Source organism: Trematosphaeria pertusa, assembly GCF_010094035.1.
Source record: "Trematosphaeria pertusa strain CBS 122368 unplaced genomic scaffold BU26scaffold_3, whole genome shotgun sequence".
Classification (NCBI taxonomy): domain Eukaryota; kingdom Fungi; phylum Ascomycota; class Dothideomycetes; order Pleosporales; family Trematosphaeriaceae; genus Trematosphaeria; species Trematosphaeria pertusa.
The window spans coordinates 1,320,979-1,342,029 of record NW_022987214.1 but is presented as its reverse complement, the minus strand read 5'-3'; the positions used below and the strand labels follow the sequence as shown (position 1 = coordinate 1,342,029).

General features: G+C 55.3%; 9 protein-coding genes across 9 annotated transcripts; 7 read left to right on the top strand and 2 right to left on the bottom strand.

Annotated features, from left to right (window-relative positions):
- Window positions 1-258: 258 nt before the first annotated feature.
- BU26DRAFT_501448 (putative lysosomal cobalamin transporter) lies at window positions 259-2,073 on the top strand (the record flags this gene model as incomplete). The annotated part of the gene is made up of 2 exons (XM_033826566.1): window positions 259-817; window positions 866-2,073. The coding sequence occupies 2 exons, from the start codon at window positions 259-261 to the stop codon at window positions 2,071-2,073; spliced, it is 1,767 nt and encodes a 588-aa protein (XP_033688236.1).
- Window positions 2,074-2,820: 747 nt separating this feature from the next.
- BU26DRAFT_501447 (uncharacterized protein) lies at window positions 2,821-4,557 on the top strand (the record flags this gene model as incomplete). The annotated part of the gene is made up of 1 exon (XM_033826565.1): window positions 2,821-4,557. One exon carries the CDS (start codon window positions 2,821-2,823, stop codon window positions 4,555-4,557), a length of 1,737 nt encoding a protein of 578 aa, XP_033688235.1.
- A 232-nt stretch (window positions 4,558-4,789) lies between these two features.
- BU26DRAFT_601397 (uncharacterized protein) lies at window positions 4,790-6,296 on the bottom strand. Its single transcript, XM_033835260.1, has 4 exons — window positions 6,189-6,296; window positions 6,027-6,138; window positions 5,053-5,970; window positions 4,790-4,991 (listed from the first exon to the last, which is right to left on the bottom strand). Exons 1-4 carry the CDS (start codon window positions 6,258-6,260, stop codon window positions 4,909-4,911), a joined length of 1,185 nt encoding a protein of 394 aa, XP_033688234.1. The 5' UTR covers window positions 6,261-6,296; the 3' UTR covers window positions 4,790-4,908.
- Window positions 6,297-7,834: 1,538 nt separating this feature from the next.
- Window positions 7,835-8,798, top strand: BU26DRAFT_515603 (uncharacterized protein). The gene is made up of 2 exons (XM_033828116.1): window positions 7,835-8,407; window positions 8,461-8,798. The coding sequence occupies exon 1, from the start codon at window positions 8,125-8,127 to the stop codon at window positions 8,380-8,382; it is 258 nt and encodes an 85-aa protein (XP_033688233.1). The 5' UTR covers window positions 7,835-8,124; the 3' UTR covers window positions 8,383-8,407; window positions 8,461-8,798.
- Window positions 8,799-9,523: 725 nt separating this feature from the next.
- BU26DRAFT_218469 (dihydrodipicolinate synthase) lies at window positions 9,524-11,109 on the bottom strand. The gene has a single exon (XM_033820730.1). The coding sequence runs from the start codon at window positions 10,878-10,880 to the stop codon at window positions 9,783-9,785; it is 1,098 nt and encodes a 365-aa protein (XP_033688232.1). The 5' UTR covers window positions 10,881-11,109; the 3' UTR covers window positions 9,524-9,782.
- A 759-nt stretch (window positions 11,110-11,868) lies between these two features.
- BU26DRAFT_218259 (uncharacterized protein) lies at window positions 11,869-12,500 on the top strand. The gene has a single exon (XM_033820727.1). It carries the CDS (start codon window positions 11,935-11,937, stop codon window positions 12,379-12,381), a length of 447 nt encoding a protein of 148 aa, XP_033688231.1. The 5' UTR covers window positions 11,869-11,934; the 3' UTR covers window positions 12,382-12,500.
- A 694-nt stretch (window positions 12,501-13,194) lies between these two features.
- BU26DRAFT_218363 (uncharacterized protein) lies at window positions 13,195-14,417 on the top strand. Its single transcript, XM_033820728.1, has 3 exons — window positions 13,195-13,799; window positions 13,946-14,066; window positions 14,114-14,417. Exons 1-3 carry the CDS (start codon window positions 13,491-13,493, stop codon window positions 14,335-14,337), a joined length of 654 nt encoding a protein of 217 aa, XP_033688230.1. The 5' UTR covers window positions 13,195-13,490; the 3' UTR covers window positions 14,338-14,417.
- A 2,527-nt stretch (window positions 14,418-16,944) lies between these two features.
- Window positions 16,945-17,785, top strand: BU26DRAFT_218437 (uncharacterized protein). Its single transcript, XM_033820729.1, has 2 exons — window positions 16,945-17,596; window positions 17,696-17,785. The coding sequence occupies exon 1, from the start codon at window positions 17,126-17,128 to the stop codon at window positions 17,522-17,524; it is 399 nt and encodes a 132-aa protein (XP_033688229.1). The 5' UTR covers window positions 16,945-17,125; the 3' UTR covers window positions 17,525-17,596; window positions 17,696-17,785.
- Window positions 17,786-19,240: 1,455 nt separating this feature from the next.
- Window positions 19,241-20,992, top strand: BU26DRAFT_560552 (cytochrome P450; the record flags this gene model as incomplete). The annotated part of the gene is made up of 3 exons (XM_033832809.1): window positions 19,241-19,509; window positions 19,562-20,287; window positions 20,347-20,992. The coding sequence occupies 3 exons, from the start codon at window positions 19,241-19,243 to the stop codon at window positions 20,990-20,992; spliced, it is 1,641 nt and encodes a 546-aa protein (XP_033688228.1).
- Between the last annotated feature and the right edge of the window lie 59 nt (window positions 20,993-21,051).

Genomic DNA, 21,051 nt, shown 5'->3' with positions numbered 1-21,051 from the left:
AAGAGCTCCGATGCCAAGAGCTCTTTCGAGTGGGAGCTTGGACCACCTAGGCTGGCGCCATTGGTCGGGGCGATGGTCCGCCTGTCTAACGTCATGGTGCTGCCAGTGTTCGGTCGACTTCCATCGTCCTATCCTGGCTTTACCATCACAGTGCCCACAGTCAGAGGAGGTAGGCTTTGGAACCCTCCCCGATACCCCCCGCTATCTCGCCGCTGCTAACTGCCCTGAAGCTCCCTTACCGAGCGTGCCGACGCCATCATGGCGCTCATTCAAACAAGCCTCATCTGGGTGGCCTACGCCGTCGCCATTGTCCTTCTGCTCGCTATCGCCATAATCTTCGTCTACCTCTATCAAGCACCGCAAGACCGCGCCGCTTCCGTAACGGCAGTATGCATCCTCACGACGAGTGCGCTGCTCGCGACGGTGCTGCTCATGCCCGTCGATGTCGCCCTCGTCTCCTCCACCTCGCTATCCAGCCAAGGCCGCAAAAAGGACTGGGCGACGCCGGACAAGGTCGATAGCATCCTCTACACGCTCAAGATTGTCTACTACACCCTGTACTCGCTCGACGCTGTGCTCTGCCTGCTAGTCGTGCCCTTTACCTACTTCTACTACGAGGAGTACGACGAGGACGCTGCCGAGCACGGAGAGCAGACCTTCGGGCAGAGGTTCTGGGGCGCCTTCAAGTACACCATAGCCTTCATCGTCTTCGTCGTCATCATCTTCCTCGTGGGCTTCTTCGTCCCAGCTGCCAAGTGGGCGAAGCATGACGGCCGTCTGGACTTGGACTACTTCAAGCACCTGCTGCAGGAGAACCGTACGCACAATCGCCTCCACACTTAGAAGCAAGCGCTAATGTTTGTAGATGGCGAGAGAGCCTTGACCTTCGCCCTCGGCCTGCTTATGCTCATTGGAACCGTCATCTACGCTCTCTATACCGGCGCCGGAATGGCTCTCCTTCCCGTCGCTATGGTCAAGTCGGCTCCCTCGATTTCCGCCCCTACCCTAGCTGAGGACACCGCGGCGCAGCTCGAAGCGAATCGTGAGCGCCAGAGGCAGCTCGAAGGCCGCAATGAAGGCCGCGACGGCGGATTGGACTCTCGAGACAGGCGAGAGCTTGAGTCCTTGGTTCGTGAGGAGAGGACTCTGATTCGCCGGGAGCGCTTGGCCGCCGAATCGCGAGGCCAAGACCGCCATTGGATCATTAAGACCTGGATCAAGATCGAAGCAGTCTTCCGACCCCTCAAGCTGCTCGGCGGCTTCATCCTTATCATCCTCGCGCTCCTCATCTTCGTCAGTATGCTCATCACCGGCATCGACAAGGCCAAGAATTCCATATGCAAAGCCCACTGCGGATACATCCTGGGCCACATCAACATCTTTCAGCCTCTCAATTGGATCTTCGTCAAGTCCTCCAAGGTCTTCCCCATTGACTACGTGCTCTTCCTCCTGCTCGTCCTATTCTTCTTCTCCGCCTCGGTCGTTGGCATTGCGTCAGTGGGCATCCGCTTCCTCTGGCTCACCATCTTCAAGATCCGCAAGGGCCATACTTCGCCTCAGGCACTCCTCATGGCGACCGTCATGCTCAACCTCATCGTCCTCGCCATCAACTATTCCGTCGCCATGGTAGTCGCGCCCCAATACGCCACCTTCGGCCCCCAAACCTTCTGCGACAGAAAACCCAGACACGGCGGCGAGCAGCCCGACTGCACAAACCACAAGAGCGCCATCAAGCCCTGCACCGAGACTACGGACAGCCCATGGGCCAAGGACGTGTGCACGCCCAGCGTCCTCAGCACCTTCATCAACCGCGTAACGATCAACTTCCCCTTCTTCGGCGTTGTGTTGTTCTGGGCGCAGTTCGCTTTCTTGGGCGTGTACCTCATTGTGTTCTTGACCACGTTGTTTAGGGTGCCGAAGCTCGATCAGGAGCAGATTGATCGCGATTTGGAGGAGGAAGAGGAGGAGGGCCTGCTGGCAAGTACGGGCAGGAGGTTCAATGCTACCTGGCAGGATATCACGGGCAGAGGGAAGAATTATGGGACTACGGCGACGAATGGAGAGAGGAGCTAGATTGCGTCCTCGAAAAGATCTCCGCTGGCTGCTTCGGAGATCTTTTCTGTTCTTGGTTGAGAATGCTACGAGATGGATTGTAATGAAAAGGAGCCTGGAACGAAATGGTACATATGGGGAAGTGTAATCATGGGAGGATTTTTTTTGGGGGTTTCAATTGGAAAAAGCTTGTACGCATGATACCTCGGCGCTAGGCGTTCAACGAGAGACCAAATTGATACGTTGGGTTTCTGAGAAGCTAGTCTTGGTCGTGTGCACACTGCGCGTCTAGCAAGCTCGGGTCTGTCTCAGTCGGGAGGTGGTGCCATCCACTACCGCGTCCCGAAAGCTGGCTGCCGCAGAGTATACCGTGGGCGAGTCAGGAGGGCTCAGACAATTCGGTCCGCGGGGACGGAAGTCCCCAAGCGGTGAACGGTGAATGTGAGCGGATGGAGCAATGTTCTCGAAGTAGTTAGCACCCCACAATCTCGCCGCCAAGCAGCACAACACCTTCACTCATGCGGTTTCCCTCCCAACACACGGGTGCACAGTCATCTCGGAAACTGTTCCGCGCATGGCCGTTCCTTTTCACTCGACGTGGGGGGCTGGAGAAAGACTCTTCGCGCGTGCCGCTGCTTGGTTTCCTCGCGTCTGTCTCCTCTTCGCTGCACCCGCAACCCAAACTCGTTGTTCTCTTTTTTGCTCAGCGCGAGCAGACTCAGTTGTATTCTTGCTCAGTGCGAGCATCCTTGATTCAGTTGTACTACCATGGCGGAGCACGACGGGCCTCCTATGCGGCCTGGACAGAAGGTTCGCCACGCTCAGGTCGCTCTCCAAGCCCAGATGCGCAAGTTCGACCCGATTGATGCGCTGTTCGGGAAGAAGAATGCGCCGCTTGCCAGGAAGAGGAAAGCAGGAGCTGCTACCGAGGACAGGTGGGCGACCAAGCGCATCCAAATGGTCTCGACGTCAGTCAATATCGGTCCTGACGTGCTCTCGCCGAAACACAACAACCCGGCTGCATGTCTGGACGGCCTGCCCGGCGAGCTCCTCCTCGACATCTTCGAGCATCTCCCGAAGCCGGCGTTGGCCCGGTTGAGTAGGATGAACAAGAAGCTCCGTGGGTTTGCCGACGAGAAGCTGTACTCGACTCTGAGGTGGGAGGACATGGGTGAGAAAGCCCGGCGTGGGTTCGTGCACAGCATCGGCAGGAAGGCTGAGCTTGCGGCGTTGGTCAAGACGATTGAGGCGGAGTACGACGTCAAGAATGTCGACTGGACAACGTACAAGAAGGCCGTGGAGGTCAAGCGCAAGGACAAGCAGAAGTGGGATGAGAAAAAGCCGAGGAAGATTGTGGAGGAGGAAGACCTGACTGGGCGTGAGGCGCGGCTGCTGGATCTTGCGCTCAATGCTGCGACCAATGTGCAGACGCTGGTGATCGTGGATCAGTCGGTGATGATGACGCGTCGCCATCTTGGAAACGAGTTCTGGTGGATGGATCTGCTTGTCAGTGCCGCACAAGGCACTCCTGTAGGACCATCCCACGCCTTCGCGCAGCTCAAGACGCTCAGCATCGTCTCCCCATACTGCAACCTTCCTTTCGAGAAGCTGTCGGACATCCTTTCTCTTCCGTCTCTTCAAGAGGCCACCATCAAAGGTGTTTTCCAGACTGAGAGCGTCGAGGATCTGGGAAGCCACAAGAAGTCGTCCTCCGTCAAGAGGCTCGTGTTGAAGGGCTTCCTCCATAGCGATGCGGTGACCCAGCTTCTCTCGTCCTGCCATACACTCGAGCACTTCACCTACACCTACACGACCGCCACGTTCGAGCCGCTCAACTTCGATAGCCCCAAGGGTGTGTGGGCGGAACATTCGTGGGCCACCATCGGAAAAGCGCTGGCGACGCAGAAGGATTCGTTGCAGAGCTTACAGCTCTACTATGACGTGGATCCAGATATCGCCCAGCTGGCAAATCCGAAGGTCGCCGACTCGCAGTTCTACGATGACGCCGATCCGGATACCGTCACCGAAGAAAATACCGAGGGTGTCAATCTCGGGACCCTAGGCTCGCTCAAGGCGTTTCCAAAACTGCAGATTGTGGCGGCTCCGATCGATGCGCTTGCGGGCCCCGACGATGATCTTCCAGTTATGGCTGAGCGACTGCCGGCTGGGTTAGAGATGCTGGATCTCAGGATCGATGGTAATACGCAGCTGAAGCCAGAGATGTGTGGCGCGGCGGTAGGATCACTTGCCAAGCATCCACAAGGCCTGAACGCCGTCCATGTGTCCGTCGGGCTGCAGGTGAAGGTGTGTAAGCTCGAGCTGTCTGGCGCTGTCGTTGCGTTGAACAAGGCTGGCGTGGAAGCTCCGGTGACGCGCAGGCCGAGCCATCGTGTTGGTTACTATATCGAAGACCTTGACAACGTGGGTGTGGATGAGGAGTACGAGGACATGGGGAATGCGTATTGCTACGAATCCGATGACCCTGACGAGGTTGACGAGGAGTAAAGTCGCGGTTACGAGGGTGGCAAGGGTGGCGAGGGTACGTATGATAGACATGAGAGTCATCGTATAACACCTGGCAGGCTGGTGATAGAGGCCTGTTGCTAGTTTCCTAGGTGGAGTGCCTCTACATGTTAAGAGTGCGGAGGTGGTCCACAATCGGGACGCATCGAAGTACTGCCCGCAAATGTATGTATCAGCAATACATATGAATGTAGTCGATAAGCATATCGGGTGAGAGAAATCAAAGGTGCAGCAATAAAGGAATTGCGTATTATGCTGCCCCCTTTCTTGTGCTGCCTGGGATAGTGGCGTCTCCAGTTCCTACATAGGGAGAGACCAGACATGGTTTATCCTCTAGGATCTTACCCAACCAGTAGCGAAATTATCAAGATGGCGGATAAAATTCCTAACGCTGTCTGTATGTTCATCGGACAACCCTATTCAATTCATCGTTAGCACAATGAATCGCTACAAGCCCAAGAAATTGGTTTCACTCACTGGATTCGACCCAGATATCATTGAACTCCAAGAACCGCTCAAGTGTAGTTGACGTGTTGACGTCTTCAGCTCCGCATATCAATTTGAATAATTCCCGGTCCACTCCTTCCTCATTAAGTGGATGTAGGTCGCCGCAGCAGTGAAGGTATAATTGGGCAAGGCTTTCTATGGCGCCCCGTAGTGTATTCTGGGCTGTGAGCAGAGTGTCGGTAAATCCAGGGGCATCCTCAAGGTTAAAGTCGATCAACCAGAGTAGACAAAGCGTGAACCAGACAGCTGGCCATCTAGTGGGGTCACCCTTGAGAAGGTCGGTGCGAGCTAGTTCCACAGCTGTCGCGAGAAGTTGTGGTAACGAATCGTGCACCCTCACAAACTCGGTATTGTCTGGTGGTCGAAAGCCCTCGTCCATGCGTTCTAGGAGGATCTCTGGTTCGAGATGCGAGGTTCTGTTTGGCGTTTCAATCAACTCAGCCGCCAGGACATGATACTGGACGTGGGCAAAGTCGTCATCGATGAGCCACCCAAGGGGAAAGTGATCGCTGAATTGAGATACAGCGTGTACGCGGACCAGAGCTCGCAGGGCAGGAAGGATGGAGCTGGCCTCCGTTTCCCAAGGCCGGGCTCCGGGTTCCGGGTGGGTCGGGGTGTGGGAGCACAAATGGCAAGAGGCTTTCAGGATAATGTCTTCACTGAGTGCTGCATAAGCAACGGGCCATTTACTCGGGACATCGTTGAATTGTCGCGCAAAATCATACGGGGCGCGACGAGCCGACGATTCTGCCTTAACATGCCACGGGAGGTCTACAATGGCATGCTTTACTGCTGTTTCGTGACCCAGTTGGAAGTAATTGACCGTGAGTTTCCAGTGGTATTTCCCCGTGCTGAAAAGCCAGACGCCGTCAGCGATTTCGATGTAGTCTTTTCGAGGTTAATGATACCGCATGGCAAGGTTCGAGCGGGAAGGGAAACCATACTAGAGAATGCCTCTTCGAAATGCGTAGCGATCTGTCCTCGTTTGCAAGGGAGAATCTTCAGGCCATCATTGCCTAGATCCAAGCAACCCCGGCACATGGGCATGCGGTCGCACTGGAGAACGTTAATGACGGCGAACGAGTCAACACGGTGGATCGCCACACAGTTCGATTGAGCAATATGCAGCGCCAACAGCGCCTATCCTTGGAGACAGGAACAGGTGATGATTGAGCCATGGGCTGTTCTCGAGACGCTCGATGCGAAAAAGACGGAGATCAGATGAATGAGCGACGAGCGATTGTCGAAAGTGACGTCGGATGAAACTTCCGGAAAACTCTATACCGGATCCGGTTAGGCCGGAAGACTCGTGGTGGTTCTTTCCCCAACTCTACTTCAACATCACTCGTACACGACCGGCATACTCTCCTTCACGTATAATACACTGTTTCTCCTCCCATTGTCCGAAGAGGCGGCAGACGAGACTTTTTTTGAGAAGAGCTAGCGTTCGCGGGCGTCCGATGACAGTCCTCTCAATGGCCCTTCATGACTGACTCGACAACAGGACGCTCGCACATCGAAATGCGGAGTCTTCCGCGTCTGTGGAGAGCTGAATATGGCACATTATGGCAACCCGGCACAGCCTGTACTCGCCAACGCCGCCGTACACCTTAACAAAATGCACTGAAAAACGACCCGACAATTCTACACTGGCACGTCGTCGGGCTTTTACTGTCGAAGGCATCCAGTATCGGCTTCTCATAGCCAGAAGTAAGGAATGTCGTGGTAGTATATGTACCGCCGCATGTTGCGTTAGAGCCCAGCTGAGCCACCAGTCCCGTACACTCGACCCGTTCGCAACCAGCCCAAACGTTCGGATTTGGTGGAGTCCAGACCACTGAGGACTCCGGACCATTTCTTACTGCCTCTTCTGTGCCTTCACTATGCATACCGTGTACGCGTTTTCAGCCTACGCCTTAAACCAAAGAACATCGCGATGAGGCATACAAGATTCAGTGTGCCAGGGCGGGGATGCTGGGTACCTGGGTATCAAACGAGCTGCGAATAACCACCTGCGACTTCTCACGCGTGCGATGACTAGGTGCTGCTGGGTGGACCAGCCATTCTACACTCTCAAGCCTGAATTTGCCGATCAAGGACCTTTGGATAGTTGAGCACAGGAAGCATCACGTGGCTCTAGAAAGCCTTGCAATCGAGGTGTGAGGTCTAGGGGCATGCGCATACAGCTACCTGTGGTAGGTTCGCTGAGAAATCCGGGTACACGGCTCATATCTCTTGAATAGCGACGTTCCGAACGCTCGCGACCTCAGCCGCGCCGTCACAATCTACCGCTACGGAAGGCGTCGCTGAATTTCATGTCTCCTACACCATGGTAACACCTCCTATAAGCGGCTCGACCGGAATCATCACGGAGAACTAAGACGGGGACTGCCCTCGAGGGTTCGGCGAGAAGTTCCGATAAGACCACCTATTCTACGCCGCCTCCCTCTCGCACTCTTCCAAGGTTTCCCCCCATTCTCCAACAAAGCCACGGAAAATGGATAATCGCAACTATCCGCGTACATTATCTCTATCACTCATCGCGCCCTAGACGCGTCACAGGGTATTGCATGAGCCTGCGTCATTGACATGCTTTCCGGTCATGATCGCCCCATGCCGCCCTATTCCATCCATCAGGATCTAGACTCGGTCCATCGGACGCATCACCGGCGAGGGACGTTTCGAAGCTCAGCCAGGAAATCCCGCACGACGATATTGCGGCCATTACTTGATGCGAAATAATTTGATTGCACCGCTACTTTTTGGTCATATGCGCTCAACCTTCTCCCCCACACTTGCTCCCGTTGCTTCGGTGCGACCATCACGCTGTCCTCTCAGAGCGGAGCCTCTTGTCGCGAGCTTGCATCCTTGACCGCCTTTTGGCGCAGTCTTCCGTTTCCAACGACATGCGGCACGGAAAGATCTCATTGCTTGATGCTGGCTCCAGTCAGTGTTCCAACGTGGCCTTCCGTGACCGATGTCCGCCTGGGCAGCTACTCATTGCCCTGACTCAGATAAGAGCCCGAAAGCAGGCAACAGGGCATGCCTGCAGCAAGGCAGTGGGCTGTGAATGTGCTTCGCAACGCCGGATGCACGTTTGTTGTAGTATCAGGACATGCGCAAGGTCTAGCCGTGTCCATGGCTACGCGGCAGCGTCCATCACGGGTCGTGCTCCCCGCCTCGTATCCCTACCCTGGATCGGTTCGTCTGTACCTTTACAGACCAGTCAGCCCTATCATGCGAAGCGAGCAACTGTGCGCCAAATCACAACAAGCGTTGGAGGGGGTAAGGCCCAGCTGATGGGATGATGACTGAGAGAGGTACCCTGCAAGGTTGTCAGCTATCTCTGGACTTCAAAAGAAGCAAAGAAAGACTGACCTCGAGAGCCCTTGTCCTCTAGCTCCGATTGGCTTGCATTCTATATATATGCGAACGACCCGAACGTGGCCCAGAGCCCACCTCACGACGCAGGCGGTAAGCCAACGAGTCCCGTAGAAGGGCTGGGTCCACGAGATGCGTCTCATGTTGTCGTCAATAGTGCCCATAGTATGTGGACTCGTCAATCGAGCCTCGTGACCGGTATTCGAGCTCAAGTTGCTGGATACCGATAACGCTGCGCGACGACTGCTCCTTGGCATTTGGCTCAGTCACAAGGCAGCTTCAGCGGGATGCCATCGTTTGCAACTCCGGGTTCTCAGCCCTCAGCTCCATCGAATTTATCAATGGAGCTGAATTGGGACGACACTATGTCTTATTGCGCAAAAGCGAATGCTGCAGGCTGAGTGCATTAGGGAAAGGGCAAGAGCCTCAAAAAGCTGGATGTCACCAAAATTGGAACGAGTGACGGCGGCGCTCTGACGCTCAACGCGAGTTGGAATGAACGTCACCATGCAGACGCGTGCGCATTTTGGGGCCTGTGGACACGTGCAGCCTTCCGCTAACTAGGGAAAACGAACCTCTTTGCGACTGGGCTCCAAGGATTCCGATGGACAAGGCGGCAGCTCGGAACGGGGCTCTTGGGCGCGCTGATCTCGCCGCACTAGGTACAGCCCTCCTGCGACAAGGTGCGGTTGGTGCGGACGGGAATACCTCACCAGGAACAAATGCATCACGGGTTCACGCACGCGGCACGCCGGCATCTTCGAACATTCATTGGATCCAATGGATAGCTGTGCGTTCATAACCTTGCTATCCTACACGCGGGTTGCCCAATTCTAAGGAGGTATTCCAAGGCCAGTCCCTTGCGGGCCGGGGAACGTGAGCCATTTTGCAAAAGCAGAAGACCACCCAGACGATGTTAGAAAAAGCAAGACCAATATGTACATGTACAAGGGTCCATGCGAGGCTGGTGTTTCAGAGAAAGACAAAGTGGGAAACCAAAACGACCGATACAGCTTTTGGCGGCAGGCTTGCTTTTCGACAACCGTTTTGCAACAGATAACGCCTAGGACACAGACCAGCGCAAGGAAGCGAGACGCTCAAGCCAAAGGAAACGCCACAGATAATGCAAAGAGCTCAACGCCGGTGAAGATGCTGAATCGTGTGTGCCGCGAACATGAGGACTTCGCAGATCGTCGCAAGCGAAACTCATTAAGGTCGATGTTGTCGACGAAAGCAGGGGAAGAGCAGAGAAAGGAAGGGGATCTCTCATGGCGATGCGGCTGACGCACGTTCTGAGCGGAGAATACGACGGTGGGAGTTCATAGAGAGTTCTCAACTCTGACCAGCTCTTCGAATGCGTCGCGCCACTTGCGGATTTCTTCCTTGTTCGGCCTGGGAAGAGGCTTGCGAGCATAGCCTCCATACCCAAAGTGGGACATGAGGGCAGCCTTGGTGCCGATGATGCCGCCCTGAATGGCCGCCCAGTCGCCGCGAGCCACAACGGCTTGCAGCTTGCGTGCTTCTGCGTGCTCGCCGGCCTCGAACAGCTCAACCAGCCTGACGCAGGCCTTAGGCGCGATGTTCGCCATGCCGCCGATGATTCCAGATCCTCCCCCAATCAGGGTTTGAAGGGTGAAGTCCACGGAGCCACCCATGCACATGAAACCAGATCCGGGGTCAGAGAGAGTGGCAGCACGCGTGGCGGCCGCGATGCGGTTCAACTTGCCGGTGTTACCGCAGGTCAATTTGCAGCCGACAATATTTGGATGCTGGGCGAGCTCAGTGATGGCATCCGAGTTGAGATCCAGTCCTGATACGGCGCCAGGGTAGTTGTAGATGAGTATAGGGATAGGTGAGGCCGTCGCTATGTCTCGGAAAAAGCTGATGACGGTGTCTTTGGAGAACAATCCTTGGTAATATGCGGGCGGTAGTACCAAAGCGTAGTCTCCGCCAGCGGAGGCGGCCTCCTCGCAAAGCTCGATCGTCTCCCGGGTGGATTGAGCGCCACAGCCGACAATGACGGGCATGTAACCAAAGCCAGAGTCGTCTAGCGCTTTACGAGTGGTGCTGGTGATCAGGTTACGCTCCGTATGTGAGAGGTGGACCGCCTCGCCATTCGATCCTTGGGTGGTGATGCCAGCGACGCCGGCTTTTGCTAGACGGACAGCGTGGTTGGCTGTTGTCTCGACGTCGACATTGTCGGTCATGGGGTCGAAGAAGGCCACTGTGGGGACGTAGATACCTGGCACTAGCGACCGCCGCAAGCCCACGTCTCCAGACTCGACGGAGCTTGTTTCGAAAGAGTCGTTATAGTGGCTCATGGCGTAGATTGATTGCACAGCCTGGTGGTGGATAGGGTACCCCGAGCGAGAGTTGAAGCTATGTGCAGGAGAAGGGGCGTCGTTATGCGGTGACATGGTAGGTATGGGTGCTTCTGGCGGAAGTCTGATGGGTTTTATATTGACGAAGACGTTGCAGAGGTGCGGAGGCTTGACAAAGGGATAGCAAATTGATCGACGAACGGTACGGATACGTCAACGAGAATGGCCTCGAACCGAGGACATGTACCTGTACTTATATAATTCACAGGCCGGAGAAGCGCTGTCGCGGATTTCAGAGAGCCATTGGCGAGAGTGGGGGTCCAGCTGACGACCGGGCAGGAATACTGGGGATCGCGGGCAAAGCAAGGTGCGCGAAGGTGCACCCGTCAAAGGGCCAGCAGGCATGACTGTGACGACCAAAGGGGCGGTGACCTGGAGGCGCTGTAGTGCGCGTTGCCGATGTCAGGCACGGCTGTTTGCGCCTTGGCCGGTGGGACTGGGGCCCAGCCAATGATTGAGGCGAGCATGGGTGAAAACAGCGTTTGCTTTTTCTCCTCACATCACGGTGGCAGCTAACAAGGAGGTGAGAGGCTGCCGACGGTCGGATCCTGGCCGGAGCTGTTGGGCAAGGGGTGCACGCCTTGTGACGATCTCTGCAGGCGCTCGCAGGCCGCTGATAGGGCGATCATTGCCACCGTCTCGCCCATGCGAAGGGTTGGCGGGCTCGAAAGAGCGTTGCAGAGGCGGTTCGGGGCATCCTAGTGTGGGGGTGGGGTGTGGTGTGGCATTCGTGAGGGACCCATGCCGCCGAGGTCTTCTCATCATCTGATATCACGACCGCGCCCCTGGGCCAGTCCGCCGCCCATCGTGGTGCCAGTCGTCGCGTACTTCATTTCTCAGCGGCCATTCAGGATGCACAGCAGCGCAATGCAAAGAGTAAGAAGAATAAGGACTGCGAAGAGACGCAAGACGTGGCAGATGTCGGGCAGGCGGTGCAGGATTGCCCGTCACAAGATCACAAACCATCAGCGCGCAGCAGTCATCAATAATCTCCCCGAGGGTTGCAGGGCCATCGACAGGAACATGAGGACACGTTTGAGCTCAGACCTCGTCATTACTACACCATCCCCGGCAGCGCCGGCCGACTGCGATGCGAAGCTGCGGCCCCCCACGCCGATTACTCTGGTGGCGCTCTCGGCCATGGCGCCTACGCAGCAGGAGAAGCACTAGTCTAGCCAGGTTTGCTTGCGGGAACAAAGGCTCCCCAGCATCACCTCTTCCCATTGCGGTGAGGGGTTCCAGCTCTGGGCCGCCTCGCCCTCATTCTTCAGACCCACTATCGTGTCTAGGAGCGCCGCCGCAAACTCAATTCCCGCCTGGTGACATGCAGCAACGCGTCCCCAGCGCAACAAGGTCACTTGCAACCGCTGCGTGTGCAGCGTCTACCGAGAGGATGCTTCGGCAGTCACGAGAGTACGCGACCCAGCGACGTGGAAATACACCAGCCTCTCGTTGCTTTTGTTTCCAGCTCCCAGGCTCACCGGCGCGAGAGGGAGAGATGTTTGGACGGTTTGCTGCGGTTCCTGAACGCCGGTGAACCTTTGTCACCTCCCCCACGCCAACACCCGTGGCAAGACCCAACAACGATCAGACGAGGTGTTCCCGGCGCACAGCCGAGAGCACATCGTCCCTGTGCTCAGCTACAACCGTCTCCGAGTCTGTCTTGTTCCCGATGCTGCATCGTTGGAGTGGGCCCGCGGCCCCTAGACTCACACTGGCAAGCGGAAGAAAATTTTTCCTGCAATCTGATGCCGGCCTGATGCGCCTGTCTCGTAATGGAATCCGGGGCATCGGCCTTTCTGCACTTCAGAACGGCATGTATAGTGCGTTGTCGTCGGACAGTGTGGGCACAGCCTCGCCAGAAAGCCAGCCGAAAAGGGACCGAAGCTTCGCGCACAGCTCTGCGCTATTACCCCACAATTTGTCGATCCGAGGAACCTGGCGTCCCCCGCTTTCGACCACGCTCGAACCGTGACGCATCTGCTAGCCGCCGGCCATGCCTCCCTCTGACATGCATGACGCCCAGTTGTCCTCGCGATCGGCTTGCTTCCTAGCACCTAGCACCGCCCTCCTGCATTGGAGCCCATGCATGCAATATCAGAACGGAAACCCCCCAGATGCTGCCCGAGGCTCAAGAGCGCGCAAGCCATCCGCGCACTAGGATTCGAGATTGGGTTGCAAGCCCCAGCATCGTCTTGCTGCGCGTCGCCATGTGACGCCGCTGCTTGCATGGCTCTCGATATGCAGGCAGCAGGTCAGGGTGTGCTGCGTGAGAGTGGATTCGAAGGGGTAAGAATTACTCGCCTCTCCGGCCTACTCCATATCTCATCCGACTAGACGTTCCATCGGCATATAACTTCACAACAAGAGCTCTATGATCATAGCAGGGGCCGCAGTTCGGCGTGGGATGTGTCACGAGTGGATCTCCTTGCGCAGAATTTTCTGATCCCCCCCCACGACGGAAATAATCGCAACCTTCGGAATACCAGGCGTGAAAAGAGGGGTCGTGTTACACCACAAGAATGCGGGGAGGCATGATCCTCAGCTGAACCTAGTCGAGGTCTTAACCGATGTTGTACGAAGGCCCTCGTCGATGGCACCGCATCACGCCTGTAGTCCAAATCAAGACCAGGTCCAAAATGCCGTATGACCATGGCGGCAAGTGTCTCAGGAGATCGGGTGTTGGAACCGGGACAGATGGCAGGATGTGGTCTCAGGACGTTAAAGGGAGTATCCTCATCCCAACGTCATCTGTGGGACGATCCACTTGCTCGAGTCTCTGCTTTGAATTCCCTATTCCCGTCTGCTCCCTATTCCGACTTGAAGCTCGCCAAATACCGCCGGCTCTCAATGACGAGTCTATCCCCGCCCGAAAGACGAGGTTCGGTCAACCCGTTGATCGGCCATCACTTGCTTGAACATGTCGAGATCCCTGTGGAACTCGCCAAACGCTCGGTTCGTTCTATTTTCGCTGTTCGCAAGCAGCTGCACAAGCAATTGACCGTCTTGCCACCTGTTATTCCGGTCGGCTACAGCCCTTCGCCGCGGTTATCGAATGCCGGTCAGACAATGCCGGTCAACCCTGCGCTGACCGCCTAGAGCCTCATTGTTCAAATTCCTCCGCTGACCCAAACCGGTCGAATCGCGTCGATCGCGTGGGATGTGTTCCAAGGTACATTCGGCAAACTTCTCGGAAGACATTCCAACGTGGGATGTGCCAAGGTATTACTGCGCCGTTCCAGCTCAACATCATCGTCGAACCGTCGCAGACACTGCCACTTCGATCCTCAACACTTCTCTTACGACGCCGTACTCCGCCCCGAACGGATATCGTCGCCATCATCCCACGCTTCGGCTCATCTCTTGCACGACGCCTCTCGACCCTTCCGCTGAGGAAGTACCGGTACTTGAAGAGCGGATGTTAGGTCCTCGACGATCGATTACCCTCAGGAAACTATCCGAAACCCCCTCAATGGCAAGTGCAGAAGCATAGTTGCATGAGCTTACGAAAGATGACCAGGAAGTCTGTTCTTGGCTTTGAGGGGAATGCCTTCCGCCCTCGGAACCTTGACTACTATGGAAGAGTTGGACCGCATGGCATTTTCACATTTACTGCAGGGCGGCGGCGATAAGGAGGGACATGATGCCCTACTATGCCAACAGCGCCAGATTCCCATACCACAGCCCAACGGGATGACGTGCAGCAGCAGAAGAGCGTAGGGCTCTTGATCCATTCTAGAGAACTAGCACGTCTACCTCGCAGACGTGGTCAATATGGAGCAGATTGCCTAAGTGGGTCGATGCATTTCAAACTTTCACTCTGCCCCGCACCGGAACCTGATCTAGTGGCCAAGCCCGCAAGCTACCAAAAGATCATACGACGAAGCCACCCACCCACGGACTTCTCAGACGGCCGAGAGTAAACGTTAGCGCCTGTCTCCTAAGTATTGAGGAGTGTGTGCCAGTATCCACAGCGAGCTCGAGGTATCGTGCCGTCAATATTACGTGACTTTAGACCGGCATCTGCTAACAACAAATGATCCCTGCGCTTCATACCGCTGTTCTCTCCGCCGCGCGAAAAAGATACCCGGATATTGTCGGGAGAGGTCAGGAGACCATTAGAGAAAATAGATCTATGCGCTGACTACAGCAGGTAATCGTGATCTCGATCCTACGCACGGCAAGCTGTTAGACTTCGAGCCTATATGTGGGGCTTCGCTCAGATCAGCAGTCAACAGTACGACCTCCGCTTACCCAATGGAGTGACATGCTTTCACCTGAGGTGAGATGATCTATCCGTACTGCGAGTTACTCTGGTCGTGGGGTCTGGAGAACTCTCACCTGGAGTACATGTGAGACTGGCACCAACTCACGAGCTTCAAGCAAGGTCGTCCCACAGTCACCGCCTCCGTTTCTATGCCGTGAGAAGTCCTGCGCCCCATCACTTCCTCCTGCTATACGCGATGCTGCGTACGGTCTTTGGAAACACGTGTATATGGCAACTTTCTCACTAGCTTTGTCTCGTAAGCGCACGCGGAAGTCCACAAGCCCTCTTTATCGAACAACGACTAGGGTCTTACTCTCTGTTTTTGCTTTTTGGGCGGCAATACTATTGCCGTTTGCTCCTACGATGAAGAATGTTTCCAATGCATGGAAGTATCCATTCGTCTAATATTCGGACTCCAACCGATCTCATGCCAGCCAAACCAGAGACATCCAGTTCGGACTTGCGACTCCACCAAACTTACCTGCATGCCTCTACCTGCGGGTGTATTGTCCTCTTCCCGGATAGGAAGCCTCATAAGAGGGGTCCCTGTATGAACCGAGAATATGAGGGACTTTGGACGCATGCGAGACCCTCCGTCGCGGCGCTCCTCCCGCTTTTCCTTGCATGAACATACTTCTGTTTCGTCCGCAGTGTTCTGGACCACGACACCGACCCGCGCCTTCTCTTGGACTTTCGCTCGAGGTGGAGATGGTCAAGTAGCTAAGTTCAACTTATTGCTTCTTGTACTCGAGGACATGCCCAGTAGTGCGTCGATGAAGTTGAAGCGACAGATCATCAGTCGGCCAGAGCGCCTCGCCAGAGAATCGGCCCGAAAAGACAGCTTGTCTCAACCACCAATCTCGGCTGGGGAACCGGGGAGAAGAACCGATGGCCCTAGCTGGCCAATGCTCCAATTCGCCCTTACCAACGCTCTCAAAAACCCTTACAAATCGTGGGGTTGAGGCTGCAAAACTTATCAACCTTCCTCCACCACTTGCCTAATTTTCGGCCCTCCGCAACCTCCAGCAAGCTCCTAGCCCCTCTGTCCCGCCTGGTTTGATCGCCGAATCTTGAAGGCCTAGTCCGATCGCAAATGGGATATCTCCTACGAACTCCGAAGTAGCGGTCAATCGTGGCTGCTTCGTGTAACGCGCAGGAAGACCTCAATGCTGCTCAACGGTTCGTTGGATGTGCATGTAGGCGCATCTTGAAGCCGCAGATGCACGGTGTCGGCTCCAATCGCGGTCGCCACATGGCGAGAACTCATATCAGGTGAGGGATATATTCCATCATGCAGAGGTAACACATCATAGACGTACTCCACCCATACGTATCTGCGACATTTTCACCTCCCGTTCAGCGGATAAGGCTTGCGGACCGTTGCTCGGCCTCCACAGCAAGATTTGAAGCTTCCTTTCTTGTCGCGTTGACGCACCTCCTGCCTCCCTCGCAGCATCGTTTCCGCCCTCGTGCGTCTCAAACATGCAATCGAACAAACGCAGCTGCAAATCGCTTCATTGCTTTTCGCATTGACTCAACGGTGGCTTGCGCAAATTTTGGCTTAATTGGTACTCTAGGTCTCCCCGCACGTCCCACATCGTCGACTTCCCATTTCGGTGCAATCTTTGGTCGCCTACGCCCGCTCGTCTAGTACACATCCGCTAAAAATGTCACACGGAGGATATCTGCAGGTGGTGATAAATACCAGCGCGTGTACAGATGAACACCAAAAAGCAACGAGGGTAACAATGTCACACCCTGTAGCGGGCCTGATTCCCCAGAGCCATGCGGAAAACGGAAGTGGCTTCGGCAGGCTTATGCGACATCAACGTGGTCTGGGAAAGGAACTTTCCTGGAGGATTCATCTTTTCTTTTGCTCTCCGTCTCATTTTCCCTGTCGTTCCCAATATTTGTGGCCGTCGCTTAAGCTTGCCGTCGTGTTTCCACTCGCCTGGGTCCTTTCCACGAATGCTTGGCCGACGTCTTTTGCTTTTTGGCTTCTGATGTCGCAGCCATGGTCTTGTTTTATCCTCTTTTAGATCACGTTGAGCAGGGGTCGCATCGGTCGCCTGATGGCACGAGGTCACCTCTTCGCATATCCTTCTCACACTTTCTCTTCACTTCATGGGTCCGCCTTCGTCACGACTCGCTAAGGGGACATTTGATACGGGAGGAGAACCGTCCCCGGAAGCAGTGCCTCTATCGGCAGCGGTGCCGCCCGTTTCGCCTGGACCTTCAAACCTGCTTCATCACCACCTCCGTCATGCATTGCTACCCGGCACTCTCCATTACGACCTCTACTTTTGAACAAGATCAGCGTAAGAGGCGTCTCTCCGAGAAAGGGACCACCGACACGATCTACGATCACCTCAGCATTACCGCATTGCGTCCGAGCACGAGGACGGCAGCCTGACCGAACAAGCAAACGTCTAGCGCGCGACGCCGTTGCAAGAAAAGGCGATCGCGTCGGCGACCTCACTTTGGTGTATGTTCAGCCCAACGCCCCTTTGCGGGGCGGTTATCGTGGCCAACGTCAATTTGCCCTGTCCTGTCCCGGCTTTTACCAATCCGTTCACATGCCCAGGGTTGTCGGATACGGATGCGATTTACAGGACTTTACCATGTTTCCAGAAGTTTTTTTGCCATTGTTCGCCGTCTAGTTGTGCGCCGAGCCCGGCACACTCCTTCCGGGCAAGCCGACCAAATTGTTTTCGCCTCTGCGCGTTGCCTTGCTTTGGAGATTCAGTGACGTTGCGAGATCCGCCTAGAAGTTTGCGCTTTGCGCTTCCTTTTTTGGGGGTGTTGGGGTTTTGACTTGCGCTTGTGGCGCTTTCTCTCATCTCCTGTATCGGAGACTAGAATCTTGCTTTGCGGGAGCCTGAGGCTCGTGGCTGACACCGCTTTTCTGGTAAGATGCAGGAATGTAGGGAAAAAGGGGGATCCTTGAAGTCTGGAGGGCGGAAGCTTGGTGCACTATCGCACCGAAGAAGGTAAGATTGCGATGTGTAAGTCCGATTATACACTGGAATCCAGTGAGGTGATCCAGTGAGGTGAGACAGGAGGATACGGTAAGCTCATTGACATGCCTTTGTCCGTCATGTTACCTGGGTATGCTCTTCTTGCTTAGACACGCAGGTTCGGCCCAAATTTGGCGTCGCCGAAGAAGTCTCGTCACAACGTCTGCTTGCGTCAGTGAAGGGAATACCTCTAATGCATACTGCGTACTCTACAGAGATGAACAAAGCACAATGGCACGCTCGTCTGAGGGAGAGCGAGTCGGGATACGACTTCCGAAAGGTTCTAAACCCTATCAGCTTTAGCATCAACCAGACATGCCAGTCCAAACTGCTTGACTCTGTAGAGGGTAGCTAAAAATGTTCGTCCCATTAGAAACACGTCAGCTTTCCCTGCTAATGAAACCCTCAGAAGTCTACTTGAGGAAGGCGCTGGCTTCCATGCTTCGCTCTCCTCTCGTTGTCTACGCTAGATTGTGAATGCAATACTCCACCGTCGCTCCTGATCCCCTCTACCGTCCGTCAAATCCACCTCGATCACCGCAATATGGTTGGGAATGCCAAACCTCGCGGCCTTATGTAGACAAAGTGGCGGAGGCATTGCGGAAAGGGCCAGTCACCGGTAGACGTCGCGACGAAATCAGAGTAGCTCGAGGGCTCGCGACTGGGCTGCATCTTCGCTCCTACGCAAGAGTTAGAGATGAGGCCTGCGGTGGAGAGGCTTGACTATTAGTCACTGGCCCATTGCGCGCTTGGGAATGCGTGGAGGAGAAGGAGACGGGTTTTAACCACGTCGGCAGGTTTTAGCCACACTTCTATGCTCGAACGGCGCCGCCACAAGAACCTTGAGGTTACACCAACGGTGCCACCTTAGACGAACAGCATCGATCCATCACTTGAGAGATGGACGCCATGCCTCGTCCTTGCTTCAACAAGGCTGCATGCTGTGCCTGACCGGTGAGAGTCGTTGAGCTGCGCCGCACACCTCAACGTACTCACGCCTCAGCAGTCGTCCCTTGTTCCGCGTTGCAAACAGATAATCTGGCTACCCTTCTCCCAAACGTTTAACTCTACTAGTATTTCTTTTGCAACCTTTTGCTGAAGCCTCCACAGACATGTACTGGAAGATGGAGGCAGTCGCTGCAGTGGAGACCGTCATTGCGTGTCTGCGCTCTCTTTCTGACCACCCATACATATCTGCAATACTTACCTGCGGCCTCGTGTTACTCCTCACAAGGCTCCGCAGTACCTACGCCTTCCATTACACAGCAAAAAATGCTCGTCATAATGACGAACCCCCCATAGCTCCATATTGGATCCCGGGCCTCTACCATGCCCCTAGCATGATCCTCAACGGGCCTGCCCAGTTCTTCACAAGCATACTGTAAGCACATTCCCAAATACCCATTTCAAATTCCGTTACTAACGGCTATCAGACTCCAATACGGCGACCGCCTGCCTCTCCTCACTAGAGTTGGCGCCCTAAACTTCCTCCTTATCTCCTCCCCCGAACACGTGAAGCGCGTCTTCCGGTCCTTAGACATGGATATGACGTTCCTGAAAGTGCAGATCTTCAAGAAGGTATTCAGGAGCCCGAAGAAGGCGCTCGACTTCTATAAGGCCGACCAGGACCAGTTCGAAGTAGAACGGCGCATCACTTACGCGCATGAGACACTGCCGCGGAAGCTGCTTTCCGGGCCCAGTCTAACAGCCATGACGGAGAAATACTTTCTCACGCTCAGGAAGAATCTCGCCGCATGTGGGTGTGATAGGGAAGAGGGGATGGAGATTCCGGATTTGTATGCCTTCTTCAAAGATGTTATTATGGAGAGTACCATCGAGACGGTAATGGGTTCCGCGCTCCTGGAGATGTACCCAGCTGTCGTAGAGGACTTCTATCTCTTCGATGAGAAGCTAGAGGACTTCAACGCAGGGACGCCGAGGTTCATGATGCCCCTCGCGTACGATGCGCGGGATCGCTTGCTGGTGAAGTTGAAGGAGTGGGATCTCGCGTCGATAGACGAGAAGGAGGGCTTGGACGAAGACGTGGAGTGGAATAAGTGGGGATCCAAATTCATCCGGGCTCGTAGGGCTGCTTTTCGCAGCATGCCGGCACTGGACGCCAATGCTAGGGCGAGCGAGAACTTGGGGATTCTGGAAGCGTAAGTCACCCGCTCAACTTTGTTCCCTTAGAAACCTTCGTACTAACATGGGGACCCAGCGCAAGCACGAACATACTCCCGTCAGTCTTCTGGTTCATCATCGAGGCCCTCAGGAACCCCGACCTTCGCTCTAGACTCAAATCTGAAATCGAGGAATGCACCACGGACCAAAGCGAACGTGTAGACGTCGTGAAGCTGGGCGCTAGACCGCTCCTTCAGTCCATGCACGCCGAAACTGCGCGGCGCTACCTCGCCATCGTCACAGCCCGCACCGTAACGACGCCCAACTTCACCCTCGAATTCAAGTATGGCGTTCGCAAGGGCACTACCGTCATGATTTTCTCGAACCCACTAGCCATGAACACCTCCGAATGGGCTGCGGCCCGGCCGTCGACCGTCCGTAAGCCGCTGGAGGAGTTCTGGGCTGAGCGGTTCTTGACGGACGAGGGGAACTTCAGTGTGGAAGGGATTGCGGGATGCTGGGTCCCTTTCGGCGGAGGGAAGCACATGTGTCCTGGGCGGCATTTCGCGAAGAATGTGGCGGTTGCAACGGCGGCAGTGTTGCTTGGCGAGTACGAGTGCGAGTTCATGGAGCCTGAGAAGGTTGGTGATGCGGTCCCGAAGTTTAAGGGCGCGTATGCGGTGCTGAGGCCGAAGGAGAAAATCAGATTGAAATTGAGGAAGGCGGATGGGAAACCTGGATGATTGAACATTTTGAGAGACGCTCCTAGGTGCGTTAATGAAAGAAAGGAATCTAGTTAGCT

Excerpts from the sequence above, each read along its gene's own strand:
- BU26DRAFT_601397 (XM_033835260.1), bottom strand. The coding sequence starts at position 6,260 with ATGGCTCAATCATCACCTGTTCCTGTCTCCAAGGATAGGCGCTGTTGG. Across the intron at positions 5,971-6,026 it reads TTTCGAAGAGGCATTCTCTA|ACTACATCGAAATCGCTGAC; the intron begins GTATGGTTTCCC and ends AACCTCGAAAAG. Across the intron at positions 4,992-5,052 it reads TGATATCTGGGTCGAATCCA|GGTTGTCCGATGAACATACA; the intron begins GTGAGTGAAACC and ends TGAATTGAATAG.
- BU26DRAFT_515603 (XM_033828116.1), top strand. The coding sequence starts at position 8,125 with ATGCCTGCAGCAAGGCAGTGGGCTGTGAATGTGCTTCGCAACGCCGGA.
- BU26DRAFT_218469 (XM_033820730.1), bottom strand. The coding sequence starts at position 10,880 with ATGTCACCGCATAACGACGCCCCTTCTCCTGCACATAGCTTCAACTCT.
- BU26DRAFT_218259 (XM_033820727.1), top strand. The coding sequence starts at position 11,935 with ATGCGAAGCTGCGGCCCCCCACGCCGATTACTCTGGTGGCGCTCTCGG.
- BU26DRAFT_218363 (XM_033820728.1), top strand. The coding sequence starts at position 13,491 with ATGACCATGGCGGCAAGTGTCTCAGGAGATCGGGTGTTGGAACCGGGA. Across the intron at positions 13,800-13,945 it reads TGGAACTCGCCAAACGCTCG|CCTCATTGTTCAAATTCCTC; the intron begins GTTCGTTCTATT and ends GACCGCCTAGAG. Across the intron at positions 14,067-14,113 it reads CCAACGTGGGATGTGCCAAG|ACACTGCCACTTCGATCCTC; the intron begins GTATTACTGCGC and ends GAACCGTCGCAG.
- BU26DRAFT_218437 (XM_033820729.1), top strand. The coding sequence starts at position 17,126 with ATGGTCTTGTTTTATCCTCTTTTAGATCACGTTGAGCAGGGGTCGCAT.